This window comes from Syngnathoides biaculeatus, chromosome 12 (genome assembly GCF_019802595.1).
Source record: "Syngnathoides biaculeatus isolate LvHL_M chromosome 12, ASM1980259v1, whole genome shotgun sequence".
NCBI classification, from domain to species: domain Eukaryota; kingdom Metazoa; phylum Chordata; class Actinopteri; order Syngnathiformes; family Syngnathidae; genus Syngnathoides; species Syngnathoides biaculeatus.
Window position 1 is genome coordinate 10185297 of NC_084651.1, and position 13279 is coordinate 10198575.

Genomic DNA, 13279 nt, shown 5'->3' on the forward strand with positions numbered 1-13279 from the left:
TGGCTAATGATTGGCACGCTTGACAGTGATTGGCAGCGCTGCCATGGCAACGGCGCGGCGACACCAAGAAGACCAATAGAAAAGGGAAACAAAATGTTTCAATGCTACACTCAACGGCGGATTTAGGGGGGAGATATTATGAGGCTGGTGTCATTAGGCGATAGCCATTGAATCATTCGATCTGCTTTTTTTCAGGCGCAACTTCGCCGCGGCTCCTCCGCTCGGGCTCGTTGCCCCCTCTTTTTTTTTCTCCATAATTTGGGTTTCCCTCTCAGGTCATTTCCATGGTTTTCCGATCGCCTTTAGAGCTTTATCCCTCCCATTTCTTCCTGCCAAACTTCGCTGATCGCCCACTGCTGCTGGCGAACAGCGCGCCCGCCGCCAGGTCCCCGGAAGACTTGTCCATGTTCCAGCTACCCACCCTCAACTTCTCCCCGGAGCAGGTGGCGAGCGTCTGCGAGACGCTGGAGGAGACCGGCGACATCGAGCGGCTGGGTCGCTTCCTCTGGTCCCTGCCCGTGGCGCCCGGAGCCTGCGAGGCCATCAACAAGCATGAGTCCATCCTGCGCGCCCGCGCCGTGGTGGCCTTCCACACGGGCAACTTCAGGGACCTCTACCACATCCTGGAGAACCACAAGTTCACCAAGGACTCGCACGGGAAGCTGCAGGCCATGTGGCTGGAGGCTCACTACCAGGAGGCCGAGAAGCTGCGCGGACGCCCGCTGGGTCCCGTGGACAAGTACCGCGTACGGAAGAAGTTCCCGCTACCTCGGACCATCTGGGACGGCGAGCAGAAGACCCACTGTTTCAAGGAGCGGACTCGGAGCCTGCTGCGGGAGTGGTACCTGCAGGACCCCTACCCCAACCCCAGCAAGAAAAGGGAACTGGCGCAAGCCACTGGACTCACTCCCACACAGGTCGGCAACTGGTTCAAGAACCGGAGGCAACGAGACAGAGCCGCGGCGGCCAAAAACAGGTTGGTGCGGCCCTGCTTCTTGCCTTCCGAGAAAGTCGAGAACCGGAACCGAGAGCGGCCACACGGTCGCGGCGCTACGTCGCCCGAACCGCCGCGAGGGTCGCGCTTGTTTCGCTTGACGTCGCGTGCAACCCACGTACAGCAATTTGCTCACATTTTCCTCGCAGATCATTTTTACTTTCAAATTACAGGCACGCATTGGAGATTTTCTTTTTTTCCCTTTTTTTAATTTTTTTTTTAAAGAAAATCGCGGTCACATTTGAAACTACTTTTGCGTGATCTTTGCGTTGAAAATATTTTTATTGCTGTGGCTCTAATGATCAAATATGAAAATACTTTTGGATCATCGTTATACTAATACTTACACGGTTTTATTTGCATTTTTGCAGAAAACGCGACTGCCTCAATAACCTACATTAGGTGCTCCTATTATTTCTCTTCTATTCGAAAGATATTTTCCACATATTTAAAATATTTCTAAAGGGGTTTAAAAACACCTTTGTATGGGAAAACGTTTAACATCTTGTTCAAACTGGATTTTCTAGACTTTAAAATTAATTTTAATGGGATGGTTTATTGTGTATGAAAGCTGAACGAGCACATTTTATGCTGCCTTTTAATGTCACTTTAGATAGCTACAAAGGAAGCTTATCCCGTGGAGGGGATAATAGAAAATATCATTGAAACATTTGTATTCATAACATTAAGTGTGCTATCACTGCACTGCAAAAATAGCAATAATTGATTAAAAAAAAACGAGAATAATAATACAGGAGCAGATGAGTTGTAAGCCATATGAAAGGCGTTCTTAATGGTGGAGATATATTTCCACGCTGATATTATTATCCTGGCGTGCCCCCGCGGTGGAGTTATTATCATGAGTGGATTGCAAAAAAACATTTGGGATGAGCGCGACAAGCGCCACGTCGTCCATTCACGGACGTGCAAAAGTGCCACCGGTCCAGTCCGGTGGGTTGGAAGTGCAAAGTAAAAGCAGACTATGGCAAGTCCAATCCGAATCCGGCGTCACGACCTTTCCCTGCAACGTTCGCTGCAAACTGCGCGGCGGTTTGATGCATTGGGGCCGGCTGCAGGGGGGCTGAACGAGGTTGTTTTGGTTTTTGCTTTTTGCCTTTTTTGGGGGGCAAAAAAAAAAAGAGGGGCGCATGATTAGGAAGGGCGCTAACGCCGCATGGGGGTGCCTTTTAAAAAGTCTTGTTGACATTTTCTTCCTTGTTTTATGTGTTAAAACTCACTCTTTTTCTCTCTTTCTCATCCTTTGCAGGCTCCAGCACCAAGCAATGGGACCGGCCGGCATGCGGTCCCTCTCCGAGGCCGGCCTCACCCCTCACAGCTCGGCCGAGTCGCCCTCGACGGCGGCCAGCCCCACCACCAGCGTGTCCAGCATGACGGAGCGGGCCGACACCGGCACCTCCATCCTGTCCGTCACCTCCAGTGACTCGGAGTGCGACGTATGATACGCAGAATCAAAAAACAAAAACATGGAAAGAAAACAACAACAACAAAATCACACACAGACACACACACATACACACAAGAAAAAGAGAATTATTTACAGGGAAAATGGACCTGAGAGGAAAAAAAGGACTTGGATGGAGGAAGACAAAGGACCGATTACTATAAATATGACATAAAAAAGAGATAAAGCACGTGTTTTTTTTTTTAAAGTAAAAGCGCTTTCAAAAAGGATTCATGCTATCCCCCCTCCTCCTCTTCATCCTGCCCCCTCACACCAACGAAACTAGACTTGCATGATTATTCCCCTTTCTTTGTTTTTATTTTTAAAATTAAAATCTGTTGCATCCTGTGGAGCAGCGAGCAGAGGGAATCAAAACATTTGGACCATTTCTTTTGGCGATGACGTCACGCGGACAAAATGCATGTTTCTTTCTTTTTTGTTCACCAGACAATCATTTCAAGTCGTATAAGCACCTTTTTCTTGTTTTCTTTTTCTGCTCCCTAAAAAGAAAGAAAAAATATTAGTCCTTTGTTACTGCCTGTGTGGGTCAAAACAATGTGTCAGATTTTTATTTTCGAATTTTTATTACAATTTCTTTTATATGGGATGATGAATACTTCAAGAAGAAGAAGAAAAAAAAAACAATGTCACCACGCTCCCGCTGTGTAATATAGGTGTAAAAATATGCTTGTACATAATTCTGGCTGGCCACCTGTCCCACCCACTCATCCTATTTTCTAGCCCTCCTCCCTCACTTTTTCTCGACTTGGTGTTCCTACATAAAATATTTGTTCCAAACGGAAAACACTCACGTGCTGAAGGCCTGTCTGTTATGTATGACATGTGACATTTGCGCATATCACAATGTGGACACTCCTCCTCCTCACCTTCAAACCATGTTTTTATATGTGAATATCATAGGATCTTATGTTGTTTTTTTTCTAAATAATCAAATATAATATTTAATTGAAATGTTTTGGCGTGATTTTGAGTGGCTCTCTCCATCCGATAAGTGGCTAAACACATGTTCATTTTGGATCATTATTGGATTGCGGGGGCATTAACGCTCATCTCTGCGGGTTTACGGCTGAAGCAGGTTACAGCCAGGCAAAGGGGGCGACGGGGTTTCGGGGTCAACACACCTAAACCTTTTGGAGCTTAAACGACAAACGGGATGGGGAGGGGGGGTATGTTGTCAAATTGTGTTTCATTAAAATAGGCACATCGCCTCACACGTGACCTGCGGCGAAACTCCAAGATGCGAACTTTCTGACAAAAACAAACAAAACAAACAAAGACAAAAACGCCATTTCCACCTTTTGTTTACCGTCGCTGGTCAATGCAGAAATTAAGTAAACGCGCCATTAAATGGCCTAATCGCGAGAGGACTCCTCCCATGGCCCAATCTGCCATTGTGGCCCTCTCAAAAGACCTTTTCTTCTTGGGACGACAAGCACCCCCACGCCCCTCCCTCTCACCCCCGAAAAAAAAGGGGGGGGGCGCATTCACCCATGCAATCGCTTTTTTTTTTTTTTTTGCAGCTAAATCTCCAACCAATGAGAACATTTGTCACAGGACACTTGCAGGATTTTTTTCGGGGGGAGTCGTGTTGTGTTGGGAAGATATGAAAGTGTGGATTAAAGAGACTACTGTCCTGGTTTTATTTTGGGGGCGATTTCAGGGATACAAACAAGTGTAAAACTGCACTTCTAAGGCCTGCCTGGGGAACAGAACACTTTTGGGCCGGGATCATTGTGGAGAACATTTGAAACATTTACTATTAGGCGCTAAAGAGGAAGGGAGAGGATATATTTTAATATATACGGGAAGGCAGTCTTGTTTTATTTAAAAAAAAAAAATAGCTCCTATTTTGACCCCCTACCCCCAAAAAAGGCTTTAGTGCATTATTCTTCCATTAATTGAAAAAAAAAAAACATGGAGGGCGTTCACTGTATTTGGTGTCGGCTACATTAGTACTAAAATACTTTTAACATGTTAATTATTTAAACGTTATTATAGGAACATTACAACGATGATTGTTGTTACTATTATTATAGAAAGAAGCAACTACCTGGCAGATGCCTTTTTGGTACAATCAACCACTTAAGCATACACACGCGTAACCCCCCCCCCAAAAAAAATAGTAAGGTTGTAATTTTGATTCTAATGAAACCTAAACAATTTAAATTTATAGAAATGTTACTAGAAAAAAGAAAGCGAGCATAACTAATAAAGCCAAAAATCTTGATCCATTTTTTTAAACAAGTGTAGATTCGTGCTCGTGGTTAAATGTGTTAGACTATAAAGATGTTGAAAAAAACATTTTTTTAAAACTGAAGTCCAATTGGGCCTCGAAGGTTTGGGCGTGTCACAGGAAAACATACGTGGGCGCGTCTGAAAGTGTGAGTGTGTGTGGGGGGGGGGGGGGTCGTGTTCGTGATGTGTCAAGTCAAATATGGATCAGCACACAAAAGAACTTAGCGAGGAGTAATCTGTGTGTGTGATACTTAGACGAGAGTCACCGACAAGAATGTGAACCAGTCGCACTTTGACTCGAATTCCGATTTTCCTGCCGCTCGAACTTGTCTCACAACATACTTTGGGGTTGCGTTGGAGTCTTCATCCACTCAGGCATCCCCAAAGTTAACAGGGAAAGTGGGGGAGGAAATCAGGGAGGTGTTGTTTGGAGTCCGGCGGTGAGAAATACTTGCCCTGCCCTGTTTTTTTGCTCTCCCTCTCGTCACATTTCGCCGCTTAACTGCACCCAAGTTGGCCATTGGTGTGTACTCATGCAGTAGCGACAGCAGCCCATCAGCGAGACTCCCACTGCAGCAAAAATCAAACAGCTCCTTATTACTTCGTCACGTGCATTCTTGTTATTTATCGATCGATTGATTGCATCTCCGTCATGCGCGGCGTTCGTAACTGCTTGGAAGTAAACGCTGACTTTTCCAAGTATTAGGTACACTTGCACAATCCAATGGCGCAATAAAAGAAAGCCTATTGTGCTTTCTGTATGGATATGATTGCTGTTATCATACCAAATATAGTTTGCTTTCGAATATTTTGCTCCTCTAATTTCACGGACAATTAGTTGCCCCCCCCCCCCACACACACACAAAAGAACAATTTTGAACTATACCATACATTTGTTGTATAGTATTAAGTACGCCCGGGTCACATGAATGGCTTTTGTAGAAATAGCAATATTCGAATAATCTTACTATATAATAATTTACTGTATTTTATACAACATGATTGTATTATATTTTTCGTAGTGGTAAATAACATCATTTTAGTTATTCTCCCAATGTAGTATTTTATATGTGCAGTATTTGTGAATGGAGTGAGGTTCCCCAGGCTAGAAAATGAGCGTGTTGCTAGATGCTGTGATCCATCATAATGGGCAGATGATTGCATATCACATTTTGCAAGTTAACTCACGACTGCGTGGAATTTCGCCGGCGCGTCGACTGCGGAAATTGCACGCGCCCTGCACCTGCAGCTTGTTGTCCACTTACTCCATATACCGCGACACACACACACACACACACACACACACACACACACACACAGACACACACACACACACACACACACACACACACACACACACACACACACACACACACACACACACACACACACACACACACACACACACACTTTTTGAAGACGCGCTGCTAATTAATTTGTTTGGACGTCATGGTGTTTACTCTCAAAGTGCACGGCGCGTGTGTGTGTTAGCGCACAAGGCTCATCTTTTCAAAACAGGCGAAACATGAAAGCAGCCCAGCAACATCAGGCTTACTCGAGCGAGCGTGAACCCTCTCGCGTGCACGCGCTTAGCCTGTGCATCCACATATGGGGATTGGGGGGGGGGGGGGATACCGTGCATATATGTGTGTGTTGTTTGTGGAAGGCCACCGGGTGCAAGCTGTGATCTCGCGCCCTGTGCACACCGAGCGGACAGAGGGCTGAGCAGCTTACGTGGAGCTCGAGCACCTGTGTTTTCTCCCGTCGTTCTCAGGCCTTCTTAGCGTGCACTTCACACACACGCGCGTGTAAAACGCGAGCATATGTTTAGCATAGGACGGCAAAACATGTTTCGCGTGTGTTCCTGCCATCTGCCCCGTTATGGTGGAGAATGTCACATAAACACGTGTGCAAATTAGCGTCGAGTGATACTGCACACTTTCTGGGGTATGCTACAAAAACTCATTACGGTCGTCCAAGATCTGCATTTCCATGTTCACTTTTGCGACTTTCTGGACGCTGATATGGGAAAATACACGTGTATTGCATGTAACTAAATTATGAAGCCATCAGTTTTACAATGCCAGAAAATATGGGATTTAAATAGTTTACGTATGCGGAGTGTAATCCGTAGGATACACATTGCAGTATATTGCAGCAGGGCACTTTTATGGCATCAGTAGCAGAGATGTCTTTCATTTAAAGCGAGGCCAAAAGCCTCCCCTGGCGTGACGCAGGCTTTTTGTGCAGTAAGCCCAAACAAAAGGTCAGGGATTGACCGACGCTCGGTTGCCCTTATCAATTCATCCCCCATTTACAACGCTATATGGGATGGATTAGGGCAGCCGCCACTCCCAGTTGACACGCGCACGAGCACACGCGCGCCCACTGTGAGGGTGCACGGGGGATTGGGTGCAGGGGGGTGGGGGCTTGTTGACCACAGCGGACACAATCGTGTTCCTTGACTGCCATCTAGCGGCGATGTTGCGAACGATTTTACTTACTGGACATTTCATGAGGCAAACCTGCACAGTCTCACAACATCAAATATAATTACGATTTTTTTGTAAGAAAAAAAAAAGCCTTTACAAAGCTAAAGATGATGAATTTCGTACACATAGATGATCAGACTTAGCAGTTTCTAGTTTTTTTAACATTTTTTTCGTCTTCTCAGGTGAACAGCCAACAAATTGTCAAACTCAATGAAGAACCAAATGAGGATGGTTTACTTTGTTGCACACCGCTGAGAATTGCACAATCACCATAAAACGCATATTGTTTGACGTAATACTTCTCCAAAGGTGATTTTAAAAAAATGGGTTACCCTTATTAAATATTGTGGTTTTGTCATTGAAAGAGTGCATGCAGATTACATTTAGCAGGTTAACCCACAGCCATGCGTAATGTCACATTTTGAAAACCCCCACAAGCCAGCCACAGTGCAAGACAGTGTGCAGACTTTTGCAACCACACGATTTCAAGTGTTTTATGACGTGCCCACTCTTTAAAAAAGATTTTGCTCTGGTTGTACAGAAGTCACATTAGAATTTTCTTTCTCTCTTGGTCTCATTTAATCATCATTCAAAGAGGGGTGTGTCGACTTTATATATCCACTTTTGGACAGAAACTTTGCCTAATATACAGGGATTTGACACGAGATGTTCAATAAAAAGATTTTAAAGGGTATTTTATAAATTAATCGGATGAAGAATGTACACAAGTAAAATGAATTATAAATCTAAGAAAAATGGGAAACGATACAATTTTTTTAAAATAAAAAGATATGTAACTACTCTCTTCTGTTTGGAACATAATGCAACCTAAAAATCCACATTAAATTAAAAACTAAAATTTAAATGGAAATTAGTGTCAATGTAAAAAAAAACAACTTTTAGTAGGGAACATACTTGTGGAAAAAAACATCTGGTCTCTTTTTCTCAATTTTTTTTGTAATCAGTTTGTTATCATTCACATAAAGGGAATAAAAAATGTGATTGAGAGTAATTGGTGAGATCAAAAACTGGTAGAAAAATAAACATCCACATGCACAACTGGGAAAAAAAACACTGGCAGTGGTAAGTACAGTAGCTCCACTTTATCATATCTGTGTTTCGCATCTCTAGTAGTTAATGTGAAAGGGGACGTGAGCAGTACAGTCATGTTTGTAGTGAAGGCACAAGCGACACACACACTCACATACACAAAATCATCAAAGTTTGATGACATAAAAGTCAAACGATGTTGGAACACCGAAGCAGCTTCTCCCTTTACTGCAAGATCTGAGATTCAGCCCGTGTAACGGAACCCAAAGCCGTGCCTCTTCTACCAACACTGATACCCTGAGACCTGCCAAGCAGTCAGTGAATGACTCGTGTGTGTGTGTGTGTGTGTGTTTCTATGACGCTGAGGGCGTAATGGCCACCGCTGGAGCGCGGCTTTTTAGCGTTTAACCCGCCTATTGTGGTGAGGACGGCAACGGCGAGCAAGTTACAGAGAAGGTTTCACCGTAAGTGGACAGCAATAAAGAAGGCCGCCGGACGCCGCGGGCCGACGCCGTCATTAGACGGGACGACGAAAGCCCCGGACACGCCGGGGGCAAGAACATTTGCGCTATTACTTCCACGCTTTGCGGCCACTTACTTGTCCTAAACTTACTTTCACGTTCACGTGCGTGTGCAAAACAGTCCCGTGGGGTCACCGAGGTCACATTGATGGCGTGAAATGTTTGGAATGTGAATGGAACCTTCAGCGAGAATACTCACCGTCAACGAAAAACAGAAAGCAGCTCTCAGTTGGATTTTTTGGATAAATTGTAAATAGTGTTGGTGATGCCTGCCAACCAATCAAATGCAGGAAAAAAAAAAAAAATCAAACCTTTATTAACTGTCTTATTTTAAAAATGTCTGAGCAAGAAGTAAATTACAATACACATTATCTTTCTCCACCCATGATTTTGGAGTGAGGCTGACTGCCACCTTCGAGGAGTGACCTGACCACACCGAAGTTAAAGCCAGAAAATAAGCAGAGCTGCAGTCTGCAGATAGAGTCTAATGACAAACATATATCAAATTTTGGCAAGTTGTCAAGGTGTGGGTGGACGACGGTATTTATGTTTGATGATGTATCCGCTGCATGCACCACATTCCTGATCCCGCTTCAGTGCATCAGTTGACAAAAGTGTAATTTGGCTGCTCGGTGATGAAGTGCGGCTTCCACCTTGGAAAATAAAACTGAATCGTTATGGATAGTAGTTCAGTTAAAACACCATTTAATATTTATTTATTCTCACAGGACCAAGGATCTTGGAAGAGTTATTTTCCGCCCTTCATTAATTCATTTTCTGACCCGCTTATCCTCACAAGGGTTGTGGGAGTGCTGGAGCATAGCCCAGCTGTCATCGGCCAGGAGGCGGGGTACACCATGAACTGGTTGGCAGCCAATCGCAGGGCACATGGAGACAGACAACAGTCGCACTCACAACCACACCTACGGGCAATTTAGCGTGTCCATTTAGTGCACCGAAGTGCCTGGAGGAAACCCACGCAAGTACGGGGAGAACATGCAAACTCCACACAGGCGGGGCCAGGATTTGAAACCGGGTCTTTAGAACACTGTAACGAGTTGCGCCACTGTGCCCCCTAACCAATAAAATTACAATTTTGAAAGAACATTTTAAGTTTGTATGGCGTATGTAGGAAAACTTTGAATGGGGAAGGGACAATAATTTTTCACACCACTGTAACGAATGGGAGAGAATTCAAAATAATTTTGGGGAACCTCCAAGACTGCGAGTGGAATCTGGACCTGTCCCAATACTTTTGCCTGTACAGCGTACAGGAAATGAAGCCAAGTGATCATGGCTGCATGACTCACTTCCAGTTGCTCCCCTTGCCATGTGGAAGTCACGTCGTCTCCCTGCACATAACTGTACATCATGTGTACTTCACTGTCTCTGCATTACAAGCTGCATGGAAACGTAACATGCTGCAACCGGCACACGGTGGGAACATGTGTGGGGGGGCTCTGGGGTCGAATTGGAGGGGGTCCGGCTGTTTGTCCGACCACTTGTTCCATTTTTAATGCGCTCCTATACATGAGTGGCATCCTTAGTCGGGCCCCTTGTCCCGAGGTGGCCCCCCGCCCCGCCTTTCTACCCATGTATTATTGAAGTCTCATCCTCCACACTCGCTTACTCACTCTCAGGCCACCAAGCAGCCTAGTTTAGTCTCTTAGTCTCATTCTAGTCCACAGAGGCGGGGCCGGGATTGGAACCCTGGTACTCAGGACCGTGAGGCAGAATATCTAATCAGTCGGGCTCCGGGCTCGTTTATAGAGCTGATCTCTAAATTGCATGCGTAATGAAAATTGATTCATTATTGAAATTGCTCAAGTTTAGTCATGAAATTTGAGATTGCTCGTATTATTTGAAACAATTTGCAACAAGATAAATGTGTTTTCCCACGCAGATCTATAATTACGTGCCCCTAAAAATGGTAAAAAAATAAAAATAAAATAAAAAAAAAAATACATCAAATTGCCATTTTTTATTGTACGAGGCCACAAATATACTGGTCCGGGCTACTTGAGATCAAATTGGAGTAAATATGACTGACCCGTGAACTACAATGAGATTGAATTTATCATGGTAGGTGTTTTTCTGTACTTGACAATTTACAGTACACTACAGGTCAATAAGTCGTTTTACGTCAGTCAAATATAAATGCCTAATTCAGGACGTCGGAAAGTTTTTGGAAGTAAATGCAGCTAGAGGGCCATCTTTTGAAATTACTGTATCTAATGGATGGATTTTACATCACAGTGGAAAGGTCATTAACTATTTCCAGACAGAGATTATGGCTCTGAAAAACACCAGAAACTAATTTCTGTCAATGACAAACATTCTGTACTCAATGTATAGCCAAGTTCAGAAAGGACCTCATTAATAACACGCTTTGGAACATGAACAATATTTTCCCAGGTCAACAACATGCATGCCCATCTGCAAAATTACCAAAACTGTCGCAAATCAATGCTTTAATAGATGAAGATTGAAAATCTAACAAATATTGGTCATGTTTCCAGTTCTTGTGTGTTAAATGTATGGTAAATGTTGGATTTAAATGCACAGCCCCCAAAAAAACCCACACCCAACAGTTTCATTGTGCCTGAGATGCCCATTTAAGTGTCGAAAGAAATCAATTTCTGTTGCTATTTCGATGCAAGAGCACACATGACATTGGAAGGTATCGGTATATGCTTCATATGGTTTTGGAGTTGTCTGTTTAAAATGAGTTCTATAAGTGTGATTTAATGTCTTACTCCATGTACCAAACATACGGCGACAATCTTTGTATGGACACGGGAAACGATAGCTGCCCCGAGGATGCCCGTGTCATTGCCTGAAATGTTTGAGCAACAAATACCTGCTAGAAAGTTCTACAGTGCACTCTTTGAACTTCCACATCACCCTGAAAAGGAAAATGAAAACAATTAGCACAGTTAAACTGAACATGTGACAATGATATAAATAAGGTGCTGCCATTAAATAGTCTACTTACAAATACTGAGAAGTTGCCACAAGTACCCTGATACTGTTGATGAAACTGCAAAAGATGACAAACTATTGAGTGAGATACTCAAAATGTCAATGAGACAACAGAAAAGGGATTGCATATTTAAGAAAAACCCAAAAAACTCTGTTTTGGACAGGAAAGATTCATTTGCACTGCTTCATGCACTTTTTCGTCCAAAGACAGAGCCTGCATAATGACATTTACAAAATCATTTAAATCTGATCTGAAATTAACGTAATTATTTGTACTTCCACTGCAAATGTACCTCATCAGTCTAAGCTTGCTAAGACATTGCGTGCACGAGCACTGTTGCAAATAACCCAACATTAACAGAGGAGCGAAAAATACCAAGTTTGTTTCCGATATTAGCAAATATATTTTTAAACGTGTCGCGTCGTGTAAATTTTAAGAACAAATACTACCCAATAGTCTTTTGCTCACCGAGGAGGGGAGGCGGGAAAGGGGTACTTCTTTTCATTTGCAATTTAGTGGAGTTTCGGTGTTCGAACCAAACATTGGAGCCATTACTGTCCCACAAACGACCTAAATTGCGTCCATACAGCGTTTCTCGACAAGTGAATGAAGCTCAAACATCCTTAAAACTTTAAATTTATACGTAACAGACTCAGCAAGTGTGGTTTGAGTGAAAGGGGAGGGCAATTTCGGACAAAAAAATAATTAAGCGTTCGTAATTTACGTTCGTGTACATTTACTCTAGAACACGGTCTGCTGTTAAAACAGTAGTTTAAAATATTACAAACTTCATTCTAGTGTAGGCTATTTTAGCTCATATAGCTAGCTAAGCTAATTAGCCCAAAATGTTCAACTCAGCTGACGGGTGGAAGGCTCAACCGGGCCATTTCACGGTCTTCTAAGATTATTAAAGAAAACAACAACAACTATAAAAACTACTTACCAGGGAGGGGAATTACAGACGCCTTTCTGTGCTGTAAAGAACCCAAAAGTCGTCGTAAGTAATAGAAAAAAAAAAAAAAAAAGCCGAAAGCTGGAGGAAGAAGTTTGACTTGTCACAGTTCGTGATCCCAGACTTCTGGGCGGACCCAGTGGATAGGTTTCCAATGACGTCACCACAGTCCATAGACCAATCGGATAAATTGACGATAGAAAAAAACTTCACACTTCACCTATCACCTGTGTTCTCTGACCTCTGTGACACACAAGATGGCGTAATTGGAAACTGTCCAATCAAATTCAGCAAATTTGTTTTGAGTTAATCAATGTCGAAATGAAATGATTACGTCACCTTGACAACAAGTACATTTGTAAGGTGATACAGAAATTGGATTTTTTTTTCAGGTTAAACAAAAAATTAATGTGTTGCATTAAAGAAGGGCCTTGAATCATTTTTATGAGTGTAAAACTGGATCAAAGAGAACTCTACAACACATTTACATACACAAAGCAAGCAAGTTTCTTTCGGCTTGTCCCTTTCGGGGTCGCCACAGCGTATATGTTTGGCACAATTTTTATGCC

At 43.4% G+C, this 13279-nt stretch overlaps 1 protein-coding gene and 1 long non-coding RNA gene across 2 annotated transcripts; one reads left to right on the forward strand and one right to left on the reverse strand.

Annotated features, from left to right (window-relative positions):
• The first annotated feature begins 284 nt into the window (after positions 1-284).
• six3a (SIX homeobox 3a) lies at positions 285-2951 on the forward strand. Its single transcript, XM_061837918.1, has 2 exons — positions 285-976; positions 2262-2951. The coding sequence occupies exons 1-2, from the start codon at positions 285-287 to the stop codon at positions 2452-2454; spliced, it is 885 nt and encodes a 294-aa protein (XP_061693902.1). The 3' UTR covers positions 2455-2951.
• Positions 2952-5165: 2214 nt separating this feature from the next.
• On the reverse strand, positions 5166-12858 carry LOC133510168 (uncharacterized). The gene is made up of 4 exons (XR_009797535.1): positions 12702-12858; positions 11771-11815; positions 11636-11680; positions 5166-5282 (listed from the first exon to the last, which is right to left on the reverse strand). It is a non-coding gene; the product is annotated as an uncharacterized LOC133510168 (long non-coding RNA).
• Positions 12859-13279: the final 421 nt, after the last annotated feature.

Coding starts and splice junctions, on each gene's coding strand:
- six3a (XM_061837918.1), top strand. CDS start 285: ATGGTTTTCCGATCGCCTTTAGAGCTTTATCCCTCCCATTTCTTCCTG. Junction 977..2,261: donor GCCGCGGCGGCCAAAAACAG/GTTGGTGCGGCC, acceptor CATCCTTTGCAG/GCTCCAGCACCAAGCAATGG.